Below are 15011 nucleotides of genomic sequence, written 5' to 3' on the forward strand. Positions count from 1 at the left end.
AGATGGCTGTGAACTTAAAACGTTGTGAGGGGTGTACATGGGACAACAAGAATAACAACATATTCTACTTTGTGGGAATTCAGAGGTAGAGAGCGCCAGGGAAGAGTGGGATGATGGGACCCTTCCTTTTCCCCCAGGGCTCTGTGCTTGATCATACTCCAACTCTGTAAAGGTGAGCGGGCCTCAGCCCACCAGCTAAAAGAGAAGGCATTCAGTGTTCCCCAGGCTTCCTGGGAAAGTGAAGAAAGTGACCAGTGGATGAACAGAGGTTGTTGCCAGTCTGGGAGCTTCATGTATTGGCTGAGGAGGTCTTTTGGCTGGTGGAAAAAGCTGGTTTGATGTGGCCCCAGGGAAGTGAGTTGGACTGGGGGCGGAGACTGCTCTGATGTGGGAAGCAGAACAGAGCTTTTTTTTTTTTTCTTTCTTTGAGAGTTTTTAACTCTATTTGAACCGTACACTTGACACCACCACCACCCCAAGCCATTTAAAAAAAAAACGTATTCACTTTGCCTTCTGCACCAGCCTCAGTATCCCTATTTATGGAAAGAAAAATCAGAGGCACTTACCTATACCCAATTGAGAGTAGGTTTTGGGGGTCACCGGAGGTAACAATCTGGAAAGAGGCAAGAGATGAGGGAGGGGATTGAAATAGTTTAGTACTGGGATTTGTTTATTTTTTAGAACCAGTGCTTTCCTTTTTACTATGACTCTTCCCATCCCACATTGTTCCTCAAAGGCCCCTCTACTATAAGGATTTCAAAAAATTGCCCCCTCCAACCCCCAAATACCCACTGACACTCCTCACTCACCCACCCACCACCACCAGCTCCCAAAAGCTGCCACGCAGCTGGCTGGGAAAGGAAAGGGAGAGGGCTCCTCCGGGAGGGGGAAGCGAGAAGGGTGGCGTCTCTAGGGATTTAACCTCCTACCCTCAGTTACATGACGCCACCCCCTCCCACCAAAGACTGGGAAGGCGACTCCATTTTTGTTTTGGGGCGGAAGGGCAGGGGTTCCCGGATAGCAGGGGTCAAAGGAAACGGTGATTATCACCCGTGAGAGGAAAGGGGGTGCTGTCCTCCCTCCTTCCCTTTCCTTCAGTCTGCACCCCTTGCAACCCCCCCTAGCTTCTCAGGGTCTCCCCTCCTTGTTGCTAAGGTCCGGACCGTCATCCCAGCAACAGCCTCAGTCATGTGACCGGCAATGGCGGCGCTGACGAGAGGTAGGTGAGCCCGGCGCCCCCCACACCCACCGCGCGCCCCCCGGACCCTGCTCGCAGCCCCCGCACGCCCCCCGCTTCCCCTGCGCCCTCTCCTCCTCTTCCTCCCACCGCGCGCGGCGCCGGGGGCCCCCCTCCGTGCCGGGTCGATCATCTTCTAGCACCCTCCAGCCTTGGCCTCCATTTGGGGGTTCCGAGGGCCGCGATCAGGCCGACGTGCACCCCCACCCAGCGGCGGGGCTCCGGGGGTTTCGGCGAGTGGGGGAGGTGGGGAGCTGGTTCCCGGTCGGGTCTTGGATGAGGCTGTGGGGGGGAGGGGGAGAGGTGCCTCAATGGATGCCCCCAGGGACCCTTGCCCTTCCCGGCTGTCCCTGCCGCCGGCCTCCATCTGAGGGAGGGACTGGCCGGTGTCCGGCCTGGGTTGCCCCAGAGGAATCACAGACCCAGCCTAAACTGGGGCCCCGCCTCCCTTCTCTCTGCCAGCAGGACTTGGAGCTAGACACCTAGATCCTGGGTCCCCTCTGATGGGGCGGGGTGGTGTTACACCGTGGACAGACGGTATGGGCTGAGGCTATAGGGTTCCATTTTCACTTTATGAATCTCGAGGTGCATCTGGCCTTGAGGGGACTATAATGGAGGCATGAAGGGATAGCTGCTCCTTTTTGGATCAGTCAAGAAATTGAGGTCACACTATTGGCCCCTCTTTCTGTTTGAGCTGCACTTGGAGGTGTTGTGGGGACAACTCTGTAGCTGAATGTGACCGGACTCTGGGGAAACATCGGGCCCCGTCAGCCGAACCCTTGCGTGAGCCCCGCCCCTCCCTAAATGCCAGACTAGGGTGCTGACAGGCAGCGCTGCGCTGCGCGCTGGGATAAAGGTGACAAAGGAGAACTTTGTTATTGCAGGGGCTGCTGCTACTTTGTTCACAGCCTTTAAGAATTCAGCAGAAGGGATGGAGTTAGCTCTCAAGGAAGGCTTCCTGGCAATAAGGGCTTAATTCTTTGGGAATGTGGAACAGGGCAGTAGTTGGGGAGCATAGGAAATATTCCTGTCCATGTGATCCGAGGGAGGTGGCAAGACCTCCATCTGTGTGGGTTTTTTCTTTCCTGACTTATCTGCACCCTAGGCTTTCTCCAGAGTCTCAGAGCTGGGAAAGAGAGGAGGAAGGTTAGCATGTTAGCAACTTGGGAAGAGGCTAGGGATGGAATTCTGCAAAGGAGAAAGAGAGGAAATGGAAGAGCAGTTTTGTTTCTGGGCTGGCTGGGGAAAATGCTAACTTTTGCCATCATAACCCTTTCCCCTCCCTCCCCACTCCCAGTCCTGGTAAGCTGAGTGTGGAAATAGAGGGATTTCTGCTGCCATCGCCTTCCATGGGCTTTCCAGGTACCTGCCTTCCCAAGGAAACCTCAACTTTCACCCTTAAATTGATTTCCTCCATTCCATGTTCCAAGTAATCCCATTCCTAGTAACTTGCACCCGAGTTCCTATCTCATTTACATGAGCTGCTGGGTTGGGGCCTATGGGGATTGGGGGAAGGGGTTTCTCATTTTCCTCCCTTTTCCTTTCCGCCCTTCCAGGTCGCACAACCTACAAGTAGGGAGCAGGGAAAGAGAGAGTGAGCCTGCATGCCAATTCTAAGCTCTTCAGGATCAAAGTGAGCAAAAAGGAGGGTGAAAAATTCTCCCTCCCTTTTAAAGACCCCATTTCTCACTCAGAGGGGGGAGGGGCAGATTGTTTCTGTGATCATGGGAGAAATGAAAGGAGAATCAACACTGATGCTTGGCTTAGATGATAATAAAGTTCATGGAAACTTTCCTGCTCTTCAATGGGTGCTGGGGTTTGGAAGATAAGGGGAGATAGAAAATGAATTTGGGGGAGGGGTTGGCGGTTGGACTTTGAGAGAATAGAGGTAACATAGGATTTAGAAGGAACCTGAAGTAGGAGGCATTGATATTTGTCAAATGGGGACCCCCCACCCTGAGTCCCTTTCACCCTGGGGGCAGTGTCGTTCGTCCTGTCCAGAATGGCAGCCTGTGGAGGCACCTGCAAGAATAAAGTGACTGTCTCCAAGCCTGTGTGGGACTTCCTGAGCAAGGAGACCCCAGCCCGGCTGGCCCGGCTTCGGGAGGAGCACCGCGTGTCCATCCTCATAGATGGCGAGACTTCCGACATCTATGTTCTGCAGCTTTCCCCACAGGGCCCTCCCCCGGCCCCTCCCAATGGGCTCTACCTGGCCCGGAAGGCTCTCAAGGGGCTGCTAAAAGAGGCAGAGAAAGAGCTGAAGAAAGCTCAGAGGCAGGGGGAGCTTATGGGCTGCCTGGCTTTGGGGGGTGGAGGGGAGCACCCCGAGCTGCACCGCCCAGGCCCACCCCCTCTCCGAGCAGCCCCACTCCTGCCCCCAGGGGCTCGGGGGCTCCCTCCTCCTCCTCCTCCCCTGCCCCCTCCTCTTCCTCCCCGCCTTCGGGAGGAGGCAGAAGAGCAGGAGAGCACCTGCCCCATCTGTCTGGGGGAGATCCAGAATGCCAAGACATTGGAGAAGTGCCGGCATTCATTCTGCGAGGGCTGCATCACCCGGGCCCTGCAGGTGAAAAAGGCCTGCCCCATGTGCGGCCGCTTCTACGGGCAGCTGGTGGGCAACCAGCCCCAGAATGGGCGGATGCTGGTCTCTAAGGACGCCACCCTCCTGCTGCCCAGCTACGAGAAGTACGGCACCATTGTCATCCAGTACGTCTTCCCGCCCGGTGTCCAGGGGGTAAGAAGACCACAGCCTGCCCTAACCCTTTGGTTTCCCCAAGCTCTGACCTAGGAAAACTGGGGGAGGGGAAGTGAATTTGTTAGATATGATGCAGTCTTGCTGTCTTCCACTGTGCCTTCCTACTCAGTGCCCTGGGGCTAGGAGGTTCCCCTGAAGCCCAGCTTTTCCATCCCCAAGACCCCAAGGCACACATGAAAATCAGATAGGAGAGAAAGGAATTGCACATGATGAACGTGGATGTTGACAAATATTCTTGACAGAGGTAAATTTGTGGAGGTGGTGGCTCAGGTGCGACAGGCACAACAGGAAGGGATCTGACCAACCTAACAGAGCTAGGAGTGTTATCTATTCCAGAGTTATGAGAGAGTAAAAGGTTGATGCCAGTGGAGGGTAAGAACAAGAGTAGGTAAGGGCTTACAGGTGTCTTTCTGCCGGAGAAGAGTAATGTCCAGTTCTGGTTTGCAGAGGGGTGAGGAAGCTCCAAAGAAGAATAATAGAAAAATAGAACAGGTTGGACAGTGGCAGAAATATTAGGAGTGTTTTCTTTTTTAAATTCAGAATACTGTGGGGGTACACACGTTTTGGTTATGTAATTTGCTTTTGTACAGTTTGAGTCAAAGTTTTAAGTGTGCCCTTCACCCAGATAGTGTGCATCGTACCCATTAGGTGTGAATTTACCTATCCCCTCCTTCCCCTTCCCCATTAGGAGTGTTTTCAGGTAGAGAATGGAAGTCTGAAAGATAAATTGTTCTCAGTCTTCACATTTCTCCTGAGTTATCTGGAGAGTAAGGACCAGCTACCTTCCATCACTTCTGAGAATCCATTTGTTGCTGAATTGAGATTTGAAGGATTGAGACAGCAGAAAGAACCTCTTAACAATAAGGATTATGTCCGGAAACAGGCTCTTGCTGCCCAGGCCCTGTAATCTCTCCTGTGGAAGGCTGTGAGCCTTCTGCTGCCCTGTCAGCATTAGCTGGGGGTGCACAGACAGAAGGTTTGCCACGATGACCCTCCATTAGCATCTGGGCCTTAGGATGTCCAGTTGCTTACTGCCCACTCTGCTCCCCCTTCCTCTCAGGCTGAACACCCAAACCCAGGAGTTCGGTATCCTGGCACCACACGGGTGGCCTACCTCCCGGACTGCCCTGAGGGCAACAAGGTGCTGACCCTGTTCCGCAAGGCATTTGACCAGCGTCTCACCTTCACTATTGGCACGTCCATGACCACGGGGAGACCGAATGTCATCACCTGGAACGACATCCACCACAAGACCAGCTGCACAGGGGGACCCCAGCTGTGCGACACCTCTTCATTTCCTTTCCTTTAGCCCCTCCCCTTTTCTTCATTTCCACTGAGGGAACAACATCAGCCCCCTTACTCTGGGAGCTCCTAACTGGAGAGCACCACCTCAAAACTGTTCAGCCATCTCTTCCATCTCAGTTTTTCCTACATTCAACCTGGTCCTGATGTGCCCAGCTTAACCTACAAAAATAAGCAGAATCGGGCTAAGTTATCTTGGGTTTAGAGGTCCCCCTACTAGGGAAAGTGGGAGGGGTTTGAATGAGGCCTCTGCTGAGGGTGAGCATGTGGGTAATATGAGCATGCCCATACAGCTAACCTTCACCCTCATTTCTCTCTGCTCCCAGGTTTGGGTACCCGGACCCCACCTACCTGACCCGGGTGCAAGAGGAACTGAGAGCCAAGGGTATCACAGATGACTGAAGGACATCCCCTTTGCCAAGGCCCCTGCTGTCCTCCTCTACTAGGACCCAATGGAAGCCTCTGTTCTCCTCTCTGTCCCCTGCCCCCCACACCACACAAGTAGGGGACCTGTCTGACTGGGGAGGGAGTTCAGAGGGGGAGGGGGCAATCCCTTCCCCTGTCCCCTGCTGGCCAAGTGTTACAGTGCAGCGTGAGCCACTCCCTTCTGGCAGAGGCTGATCTCCAAGCCTCTGCTCCCTGCTCCCCATGTACATATTCCCAGTTTCCCTGGCCCCTCCATTGCCCTTGGCTTTTTCTGGTATGTGCTGTGCTCCAGTAACTAAGCTGAGAAAGGACCTGGGTGGAGAGGGAAGGGTCTCTTGAACCACCCCACCACACCCCACCCACATACTGCTGCACTGCTGAGCTCTACTGCTGAACTTGGATACAGGGAAGGAGGAATTGGGCTAATGTGAGCCCTTCCCCCCATGGAGCCAGCTGTGTGTGTTCATCAGATACAATTCTCTTACCTTGACCTTGTCCTTTCTCTCCTGTGTCTCAGTCTCTGTCAGTGTCTCTGTCTTTCTCTTGCTCTTCTCTGCCCCCTATAAGAAGCCTCCTTATCCTGTTCTGGAATCGCCGCCAGACTGTAGCTTTTAATTTAATAAAAATAAAGTAAAATATGCAACTCTTTATGCCACACCCGTTCTGTTCCATGGACAGGGTGGGGTGGGGTTGGGAGGAGACCTGCTGAGAAGGGGAAAGGGGGTGATGGGGAAATCCTCATGTGCCTTCCCAGTCCCTCTGCCTCCTAGGGACCTGGGGAAAAGGGATGTATTGAATGGGCTCTGTCATAACACTGCGAAGCCCTCGGTCATACTTCGGTGTTGGAATCAGGATTAAGAGGGATTTGTTTGTTGCTGAACTACAATTGTAGAGAAAGGAACAACCCTACCCCCTTTGCAAAGTTTGGCTGGGGTGGGAGTGGGGCGGAGCCGGGCAGGGGGCGAATCCGGATTCGCCAGGAGCAACTCCCCGGACGCGCGCAGGCTTCAAAGCCCCCCAGCTTCCGTGCCCCCTCGGCCCTGAAACTTGGAGCAGGGTAGGGGTTCAGCATGAAGCCCCCGGACCGCCCCCGGCCCGCCCCTGGCCGCACTGACCGGATACTGGGGGTCATGGGGGGCATGCTGCGCGCATGCGCCCTCCCTGGGCAGGAGGGGGTAAGGAAGGGGGACCGCGGCGGGGTCGGGATCTTTCTGGGCCTTCAAGAGGGCTGTACCCCACAACTCGATTTACCCGCAAACAAGAGTTCTGTGGGGCAGTCGCAGGAATCCATCAATTCTTTTACGAGGGCCATAGCCAAGTTCAGGGAGACCCTTTTTTAACATTGTGGATTTTGACAGGAGGGAGAAGGGGAGGTCCAGGCTGCCTAGGAGGCCGCGTTCCTTATAGTCGTTCTGTCCCAGCAGCCCCCGAAGAGAAGCCCCTTAGGGCCGGGGTGTACGGAGCCAGAGTCTGACTGTACGGAGGGAGATCAGAGAGGGGATCGCGACCGTGAGGCTCCCGCCTGGGCTGCGCAGCCCGGTAAGAAGCTGGGGGCGGGGTGGGGCACAGTTTGCCATCCTGTGCAAAGAGGAGAATTCAAAAATATTCTGCTCTTATTAGCATAAAGTACGCATCTAATTTGCATGAGACCTATTTAATCGCAGAGGCCTCCACGCTTCTCCTCGCCCTCTAGTCCGATGTCTGTCCCCCACCTCAGTCAGTCCCGCAGGCGAAGTGTCCCCGCGCCCCACCCCTGGCCTCTCGCCAGCTCAGGCTCCAGGACTTCGCCTTAATTGGTGATCAGAGTTAGCTGGAGTCCCGGGGCCTGGAGGAAAGAAGAGTCCGATGAGAGGGCGGCACCTGGGTTGTGTTCCCCACAAATAGCTCCCCGTACGCGCACGCCCTACAGGGGGCCTTGTCCACCCCCGCTCGGCCAGGGACAGCCCCAACCCCAGGACATCTTTGCACAGGCCAAGGCCTCATCCACTGACTTGTCTACCGCAGAGGCCGAGGGGCGACCTGGCCAGACCCCGCCGCCAGGCGTAACCCCCACCCCAGCGCTCGGCAGTCAGAACCCGAGGTGCGGGAGGGAGGGAGGGGAACCCGGGGCAGCGGAGCCCAGGCTGCGGAGGAGGGGCAGAGGCGCTGGGGACTTGCAGTGGGAACTCGGTGGTGCCTGGGGGAGGGGCGATTGGGGCGGGAACTCGGCCCAAGCTGGAGAGGGAACGCGAGGGAGAGGGCGGAGCTGGGTCGCAGAGGCCCCTCCCCGTGGTGGCACCGCTGCCGGGCCTGTTATTCGGCTCGCCGCTCGGCCGGGACCCGCGCAGCGCCAGTGGCTCGGGGGTCGGCCCCCGCCTCCTTCCCCACCCGGGCCTAGAGCCACCCCCAACCAGAGGCCAGAGACTGAGCTGGAGCGGCTGCCGCATCCCGGCCCAGCCTCCCTCCCATCCCTCCCCCACGACTGGACATCTGGACCCTGGGCCCCGCACTGACAGGGCTCCGGAAACCCTCTCCGCCCGGCTCAGCGGCCGGGCCCCGCACCGCCCTCTCCCCAGAGCCCCCAACCCTCCTCCAGTCCTGACTTCCGCCTACCCCTGGACACCTCCTCTGGGTCCCCTCCCTCCCCCCCTCCCCCAGCCTGGACCGGGGTAGGAGGGAGGGGGGGCGTGCGCCCTGCGCCGTCCCCGCCCCGCCCCCCGTGATTCCCCCTGCATGGCCGGCCCGGGTGGGGGATGCGGGGGGGCCCGGGCGCCATGCGGGGGGGGCACAAGGGGGGTCGCTGTGCCTGTCCCCGTGTGATCCGAAAAGTGTTGGCAAAATGCGGCTGCTGCTTCGTCCGGGGGGGACGTGGTGAGTGCGAGGTTGAAAGGGCCCAGTGTTGAGTGGGGGGCGGGCTGGGGGTTCAGGGCATCTGTTTGCTCTGGTCCTAGAGATTTAGAGCTTGAGACTGTATGTGTGTTTTCCAGGAAAGTGACTCGATAGATGAGCTCTAAGACCCCTACTGCCTCCAAATTTCCGTTAGTTCAAGTTAAGGAAATTGGGGAAGGGGCAGGGGATTCATCTCTTTCCCGTAGTTTCTCATGGATATGAGAAAATCCCACCCACAATACCCTTAGGCCTAGAACCATTTATCTCCCCCCAAATCCTTTTGCTGAGAATCTACTTCTGAAGAGGGACAAGGGAATAAAGGAATGAGGAATAAGGGGGTTCTACTGTCCCTGAGCCCAAGCCATAGATAAGCCTCATGCACTCTCAGCAGCCCCTCTATTGGGTTTGTGCATGTGTTGGGGAGGTGGGCTGCACAAGTCTTTTCTTTCTATAGTGATTACTGCAATTGCTGGAGGAGGGGTCTGGGAGTGGCAGATGGACTCTTAGCTCTTCCCCCTCTTCCCAGAGAATGGTCTGTACCCATTGGAAGGGGGAGGGTTGTAGCTGAGCAGATGGCCTCCCCCTGCTTCTAGTGTTTGCCCAGATGGCTGCCCCCACCCCCATATCTATGCTGTGCTCAGGATATGGGGAACCTCCACATGTAACTGGGGGTTCCGGGCCTGGGGAGCCAGGTGTTTACTGTCCTTCCTCCCAAGGGTGCCCTGGTGGAATTTTCTACCCTGGCCAACTCAAATGAGGATGGCAAGAGAGTGAGCCCTGGGAGAGAGGGGCTGAGCATTATGGAGAGGAAACCCTGAGAGTTCCTTGGGGACCCTGAGTCTGGAGCTGGAGCAATGTCTATCACCTTTTTTTTTTTTCCCCCCTCTTAGAATCCTATTCCATTGCTGGCAGTGAGGGGAGTATATCGGCTTCTGCTGCCTCGGGTCTGGCTGCCCTCTCTGGCCCCAACTCTGGCCTCAGCTCTGGCCCCTGTTCCCCCGGCCCCCCAGGGCCAGTCAGGGGCCTAAGGAGATGGTTGGATCATTCCAAACATTGTCTCAGTGTGGAAACTGAGGCAGACGGTGGTCAGGCGGGACCATATGAGGTGAGCAGGGAACACCACAGAAGGATGTAGGACATCCATGAAGGCCACTGGGAGAGAGGGCAAGTTGGGGGCACTGGTCACTGGGGACATTCAGCTGTTGTCCATGACCTCTGACACTTGACCTCTGGCTCCCAGAACTGGATGTTGGAGCCAGCTCTAGCCACAGGAGAGGAGCTGCCAGAACTGACCTTGCTGACAACGTTGTTGGAGGGCCCTAAAGATAAAACACAGGTATGAAGAAACAGGTCTGGGACGGCTCCCCTCATCCAAGAGGCATTCATTTGCTTACCCTAGTATGTTCTTTCATTTCAGCAATCTGAAGAAGAGACTTTGTCCCAAGCCCCCAAGAGTGAGGAGGAACAGAAGAAGAAGGCTCTGGAAAGGAGTATGTAAGTGTTCTGCCCCCCACCCCCAGCAATTGCATAACTTCCAGAAGATTGTCCCTCACGTTTTAGATGGAATTCCCCTCTGAGGTTGGCCATGGTGATGAAGGGGCTTCTAGTGAAGGAGGGAGGAACTGGCTACACGAAGGATGTGCCCAGACTCTGAAGTGGGGGCACCCTCCCATTCTTAGGTATGTCCTGAGTGAACTGGTAGAAACAGAGAAAATGTATGTGGACGACTTGGGGCAGATTGTGGAGGTAGCGCCCTTTACCCCTTCCCCACCCTGGCCTCCCTGCCCTTTCCCTCTGCCCAGGGCTATTTTCAGGGGATGCCTTGGTGCTCCCCTGTCCCTGCTCCCAGTCCTCTCTGCTCCTGGACTTCTGGGCGGTGGGGACGGTGGGTTCCCACCAGGGCAGGCGCCACATGCTCATGCTCCAACCCAACCTTTCCACAGGGTTACATGGCCACCATGGCTGCACAGGGGGTCCCTGAGAGTCTACGAGGCCGTGACAGGATCGTGTTTGGGAACATCCAGCAAATCTATGAGTGGCACAGAGAGTGAGTAGCGGAGCCCTGGGAGCCAGGTGCTGGGAGGGGCATTCATCTCCTCTCTGTATTCCAACTGCGGCCCAATTGTGACGTAAGGAATGTTTGGAGAAGTTCTGTAGGGAGCATATTAGGGCAGACAGCTTGAAATTAGGGGGTATGGGGGAGGTAGGGGTTCTGAAATGTATTTGACCTCCCTTTCCTGGCCAACCCCTTCAGCTATTTCCTACAGGAACTACAGCGCTGTTTGAAAGATCCTGATTGGCTGGCTCAGCTATTCATCAAACACGTGAGGCTTGAGGGGGGTGGGGCCTAGGAGGGGAGAGGCTTGGGAATGGGTGGGGTTCTTTGGAATTGTGCCCTCCCCTCCTTACCCAAGCAGTCCCCGTCTTAAATGTTACTTACCCCTGTTAGGAGCGCAGGCTGCATATGTATGTGGTGTACTGTCAGAATAAGCCCAAGTCAGAGCACGTGGTGTCAGAGTTTGGGGACAACTACTTTGAGGTCAGTGGCTGAGGTGCCTTGCCGGGGGAAGGAGGACAGAATCGGCCTGAGCAGGCTTTCCAGGCTGCATAGCCACTGTGTTCCTGTCCCCAGGAGCTCCGGCAGCAGCTAGGGCACCGCCTGCAGCTCAACGACCTCCTCATCAAACCTGTGCAGCGGATCATGAAATACCAGCTGCTGCTCAAGGTCAGGACCACCTTCTCCCTGGGGACACAGCTGGCTGAAAAAGGCTTTTCCTCATTCATCTCCCCAGGGTTCTTAAGGCTTCCCCAGACTTCCTGGAGGTCCTCACCTGTGTCCTCAGGGGAGCATTGAAGAGCTTCTGAGGATGTCCTCATGACCTTCCTGAGCATTTCTTCTCTGTCTTAGGATTTTCTCAAGTATTACAGTAGAGCTGGGATGGATACTGAAGAGCTGGAGGTGAGGCTCCCCAAATCTTCCAGGACACACCATGTATACTTTATCCTCATAGTCCCTTGGGTTCCCCCAGTCCCTTGGGTGGTCTACAGCTGTCTGGTTTTTAGGGGGTGGCATGTTGGGTTTGAGACACGGTCTGAAGAGGCAGCTGGCTGAGGAGCCCTCTTTCCCAATAATGACTCTCTTCACCCCACACTACGCCTCTCTCACCTGCATCCCAGCAAGCTGTGGAGGTCATGTGCTTCGTGCCCAAGCGCTGCAATGATATGATGACCCTGGGGAGACTGCGGGGATTTGAGGTATGGAGATGGGGCAGGAAACCGGTGCCCAGTTTCTGCCCCAGTGTTAACACTCTGGAGGTCCTTATGGGGAGCTCTCTCCTCCTGGGCTAATGCCACGGTTGGTTGGGAGTGTCAGAGCAGGGAAGGAGGATCAGGGAATTGCCCTTTTTCTCTTCTTGTTCTTTCTCAAAGGCTGCTATCCTTTGGTTCCAGGGCAAACTGACTGCTCAGGGGAAGCTCTTGGGCCAGGACACATTCTGGGTCACAGAGCCTGAAGCCGGGGGGCTGCTCTCTTACCGGGGTCGAGAGAGGCGCGTCTTCCTCTTTGAGCAAATCGTCATCTTCAGTGAGGCTCTGGGAGGAGGAATGCGAGGTGGAACACAGCCTGGATATGTGTACAAGAGCAGCATCAAGGTGGGGAGGGGGCAGCAAGGAAGGGCTTGAACTGGGATGGAGAGAGGCCTCTAGAGGATGTCTGGCTCTTGGGTGCGTTGGAGGGAGCAGGAACCAGAGAGGACCTGAAGAATCTGGGAGCTGTCTCCTGTCTGCCAATTCAGGTGAGCTGCCTGGGACTGGAGGGGAACCTCCAAGGCGACCCCTGCCGCTTTGCACTGACCTCCAGAGGGCCAGAGGGTGGAATCCAGCGCTATGTCCTGCAGGCTGCAGACCCTGCAATCAGTCAGGCCTGGATCAAGCAAGTGGCTCAGATCCTGGAGACCCAGCGTGACTTTCTCAACGGTGAAGCTCTCATCCTCCCTCCCTCACGTACTTCCTCAGCCCTTTGACCTCTTGAATCCCTCACTTCCCATCCTCCATCCCCTGCCCTCTGACTACACTTCTCGACACCTCCCCCCACTTTTCCACTACTACATAAGATTTGGTAACTCAGAACCCCCTAAAAGTAGGCTGATAATCTTTGAGAGGGAGGGAAAAATGGGAGGATGCCACAAGCAGAGCCCCTAGGGGAGGGACGTGTCTCTGCTGTAACCCTCCTTCTCCTCTCTCTGCCCCAGCATTGCAGTCACCCATTGAGTACCAGAGACGGGAGAGCCAGACCAACAGCCTGGGGCGGCCAGGAGGGCCTGGGGTTGGGAGCCCTGGGAGAATCCGGCCTGGAGACCGGGCCCAGGGCAGCACACACACACCCATCAATGGCTCTCTCCCCTCCCTGCTGCTGTTGCCCAAAGGAGAGGTGGCCAGAGCACCCCTGCCCCCGGACGCACAGGTATAAGGAATAGAGTTGCCTGGTTATCGGGGTATAATGGGGAAGTCTTCTCTTGTTCCAGGATCCCCAACCCCCTCTCCCTCATATCATTCCTTTCTTCCACCACCGTCCTTCTATCTGCCCCTTCTTACTTCCCATCCCTTACCCTCCTCCCCTCCAGTTTAACTCACAGACTGACAGTGTCAGATAATCTAAGATATCTGGCAAGAGGAGGTGGCTTGGCTAGGGGCTTAAAATGAAAAAAGGCAGGGTGCTATGGCTCACATCCATAATTCCAGCACTTTGGGAGGCCAAGGCAGGAGGATTGATTCAAGTCAGGAGTTCTAGACCAGCCTGGGCAACATAGTGAGACCCTGTCTCTACAAAAAATTTTAAAATTTAGCCAGCCATGGTGGTGCTCCCCTGTAGTCCCAGCTATTTGGGAAGCTGAGGTAGGAGGATTGCTTGAACTCAGGAATTTGAGACCAGCCTAGGCAACACAGCAAGACCCTATCTCAAAAAAAAAAAATTAGCCAGGCATGGTGGCATGCACCTGTAGTTCTAGCTACTGCAGAGGCTGAGGCAGGAAGATTGCTTGAGCCCAGGAGTTTGAGGTTACAGTGAGCTGTGATCATGCCACTGCACTCCATCCTGAGTGACAGAATGAGACCCTGTCTCTAAAAACAAACAAACAAAAAAACTGAAAAGAGAGGAGTGAGGGTAGTAGATCCCAGGGCCTTTTTTGATCCTCTGACTTGCATCTTCCTTCAGGCCCTCAGTGACATGCCCCAGCCTCCTCGTGACCGTCCTCCTGTCCCTCCGACTCCAGACACCCCTCCCTGCCAGGCCAGACTTGCCAAGCTGGATGAAGATGAGCTGTAACTGGTGAAGACCCTGGGGGTGGTGCTGACTCTGCCACCTAGTCCTCAAGGAGCTCCAGGGCAATCCTGGCACCACTCCAGATTCCTCCCTCTTGGTGTTGAGTGGGTGGCCAAGGCTGGGAGTGATACCAACTTGGAGGAGAGTACCTAGACCCAAAAGGACTTCTTTCTGCCCAAGGAACATACATTCCTTCAGCTCCCACCCCTATGCATGCATCACAGTCCCCCCAAAAAGGAGGATATTGGGTGGGTAGGAGGGCAGGGGCCAGACAGAAATGACTGGCTTTGTTTTTGATTTTGGTTTTCCCTGTTTTCTGAGAATAAAGGTTTTGTTATATCACCAAGGCTGCTGTCTTGGCAGAGGGAAGGGGAGGCTGAAGAGGGGGAAAGTGGGATGAAGTGGCATGGAAGAAATCAGCTGAGGAGGGGCCTGGGGAAAGGAGAAGGGCATAGGGTATCAGATAAAAGATGGTGCTATTGTCCCTCACCTGCAGTTGCAGCATCTCTCAGCTCAGACCCAGGGCTTGGGGCCACTGAAAAGCCCTAGATTCTTGATGTTGATTCCCCTTTACCCAGTTACTTACCCTTCTTTTCCCCCATCCACCCTCCAGTCTAGACCCCACCAGAAAGCCCAGTGTAGTGTGACTTCCCACCATTCCCCCAACACCCAGATACTAAAGCACAAAATGCCCGACATACTTTTCCTTCTGAGGCCTCCACGTTCGGCTGAGGCAGAATGGGAAGGTGGAGGATCCTGGGGGCTGTGACACCTTCCTGGTTCTGGGTCTCCTTATCTTTGCTGTCTGGGAGGTCATAAGTCATGTTCATAGTGAGCAGAAGGGCATTCTTCTTCCAACCACAGACCCAAGAATGGAGAGCCCAAGGGAGCCTTCACCCCTCCCAACTTCTGGGAGGGCCGCTGGAACAGAGAGAGCCAAACATGCAAAGATCCATGTCCAGATGCCCTGTCCTGGGTCCTTGTGCATCTGTGTGTCCACTGTGTCCACTCATCCCTTGGGCTCAGTCACATGCACTGGCTTCCTCAGCAGACAATAGACCACTGGGGTGGGAGGGTGAGGAGGAGCTGGAGCCTCCCCGTGGGCC

General features: G+C 55.7%; 2 protein-coding genes and 1 long non-coding RNA gene across 6 annotated transcripts; 2 read left to right on the forward strand and 1 right to left on the reverse strand.

Moving 5' to 3' along the window:
- Window positions 1-997: 997 nt before the first annotated feature.
- Window positions 998-6367, forward strand: DTX3 (deltex 3, E3 ubiquitin ligase). 3 transcript variants are annotated; one of them, XM_012654389.1, is made up of 7 exons: window positions 998-1219; window positions 1703-2093; window positions 2535-2599; window positions 2794-2870; window positions 3239-3968; window positions 5050-5267; window positions 5618-6361. In XM_012654389.1, the coding sequence occupies exons 4-7, from the start codon at window positions 2842-2844 to the stop codon at window positions 5691-5693; spliced, it is 1053 nt and encodes a 350-aa protein (XP_012509843.1). In that variant the 5' UTR covers window positions 998-1219; window positions 1703-2093; window positions 2535-2599; window positions 2794-2841; the 3' UTR covers window positions 5694-6361. The 3 variants fall into 3 exon arrangements, with proteins under 3 accessions (XP_012509843.1, XP_012509852.1, XP_012509862.1); XM_012654398.1 differs by lacking the exon at window positions 998-1219 and having other exon boundaries at window positions 1707-1774; window positions 3220-3968; window positions 5618-6367; XM_012654408.1 differs by lacking the exons at window positions 998-1219; window positions 1703-2093 and having other exon boundaries at window positions 2522-2599; window positions 3220-3968; window positions 5618-6367.
- Window positions 6368-7225: 858 nt separating this feature from the next.
- ARHGEF25 (Rho guanine nucleotide exchange factor (GEF) 25) lies at window positions 7226-14247 on the forward strand. Of its 2 annotated transcripts, none has more exons than XM_012653983.1 (15): window positions 7226-7256; window positions 9476-9690; window positions 9826-9921; window positions 10003-10079; window positions 10265-10331; window positions 10529-10632; window positions 10840-10909; window positions 11035-11124; window positions 11218-11310; window positions 11494-11544; window positions 11763-11840; window positions 12036-12236; window positions 12380-12560; window positions 12836-13047; window positions 13798-14247. In XM_012653983.1, the coding sequence occupies exons 3-15, from the start codon at window positions 9832-9834 to the stop codon at window positions 13906-13908; spliced, it is 1425 nt and encodes a 474-aa protein (XP_012509437.1). In that variant the 5' UTR covers window positions 7226-7256; window positions 9476-9690; window positions 9826-9831; the 3' UTR covers window positions 13909-14247. The 2 variants fall into 2 exon arrangements, with proteins under 2 accessions (XP_012509437.1, XP_012509430.1); XM_012653976.1 differs by lacking the exon at window positions 7226-7256 and adding an exon at window positions 8012-8567.
- Window positions 8930-14887, reverse strand: LOC105818145. The gene is made up of 3 exons (XR_001137874.1): window positions 14607-14887; window positions 11752-12176; window positions 8930-10280 (listed from the first exon to the last, which is right to left on the reverse strand). It is a non-coding gene; the product is annotated as an uncharacterized LOC105818145 (long non-coding RNA).
- Window positions 14888-15011: the final 124 nt, after the last annotated feature.

Source organism: Propithecus coquereli, unplaced genomic scaffold (genome assembly GCF_000956105.1).
Source record: "Propithecus coquereli isolate 6110/MARCELLA unplaced genomic scaffold, Pcoq_1.0 Scaffold111, whole genome shotgun sequence".
Taxonomy (NCBI): Eukaryota; Metazoa; Chordata; class Mammalia; order Primates; family Indriidae; genus Propithecus; species Propithecus coquereli.

Excerpts from the sequence above, each read along its gene's own strand:
- DTX3 (XM_012654389.1), top strand. The coding sequence starts at position 2,842 with ATGCCAATTCTAAGCTCTTCAGGATCAAA. Across the intron at positions 2,871-3,238 it reads CTAAGCTCTTCAGGATCAAA|AATGGCAGCCTGTGGAGGCA; the intron begins GTGAGCAAAAAG and ends CGTCCTGTCCAG. Across the intron at positions 5,268-5,617 it reads TGCACAGGGGGACCCCAGCT|GTTTGGGTACCCGGACCCCA; the intron begins GTGCGACACCTC and ends CTCTGCTCCCAG.
- ARHGEF25 (XM_012653976.1), top strand. The coding sequence starts at position 8,450 with ATGCGGGGGGGCCCGGGCGCCATGCGGGGGGGGCACAAGGGGGGTCGC. Across the intron at positions 10,080-10,264 it reads AAGGCTCTGGAAAGGAGTAT|GTATGTCCTGAGTGAACTGG; the intron begins GTAAGTGTTCTG and ends TCCCATTCTTAG. Across the intron at positions 11,125-11,217 it reads TTGGGGACAACTACTTTGAG|GAGCTCCGGCAGCAGCTAGG; the intron begins GTCAGTGGCTGA and ends TCCTGTCCCCAG.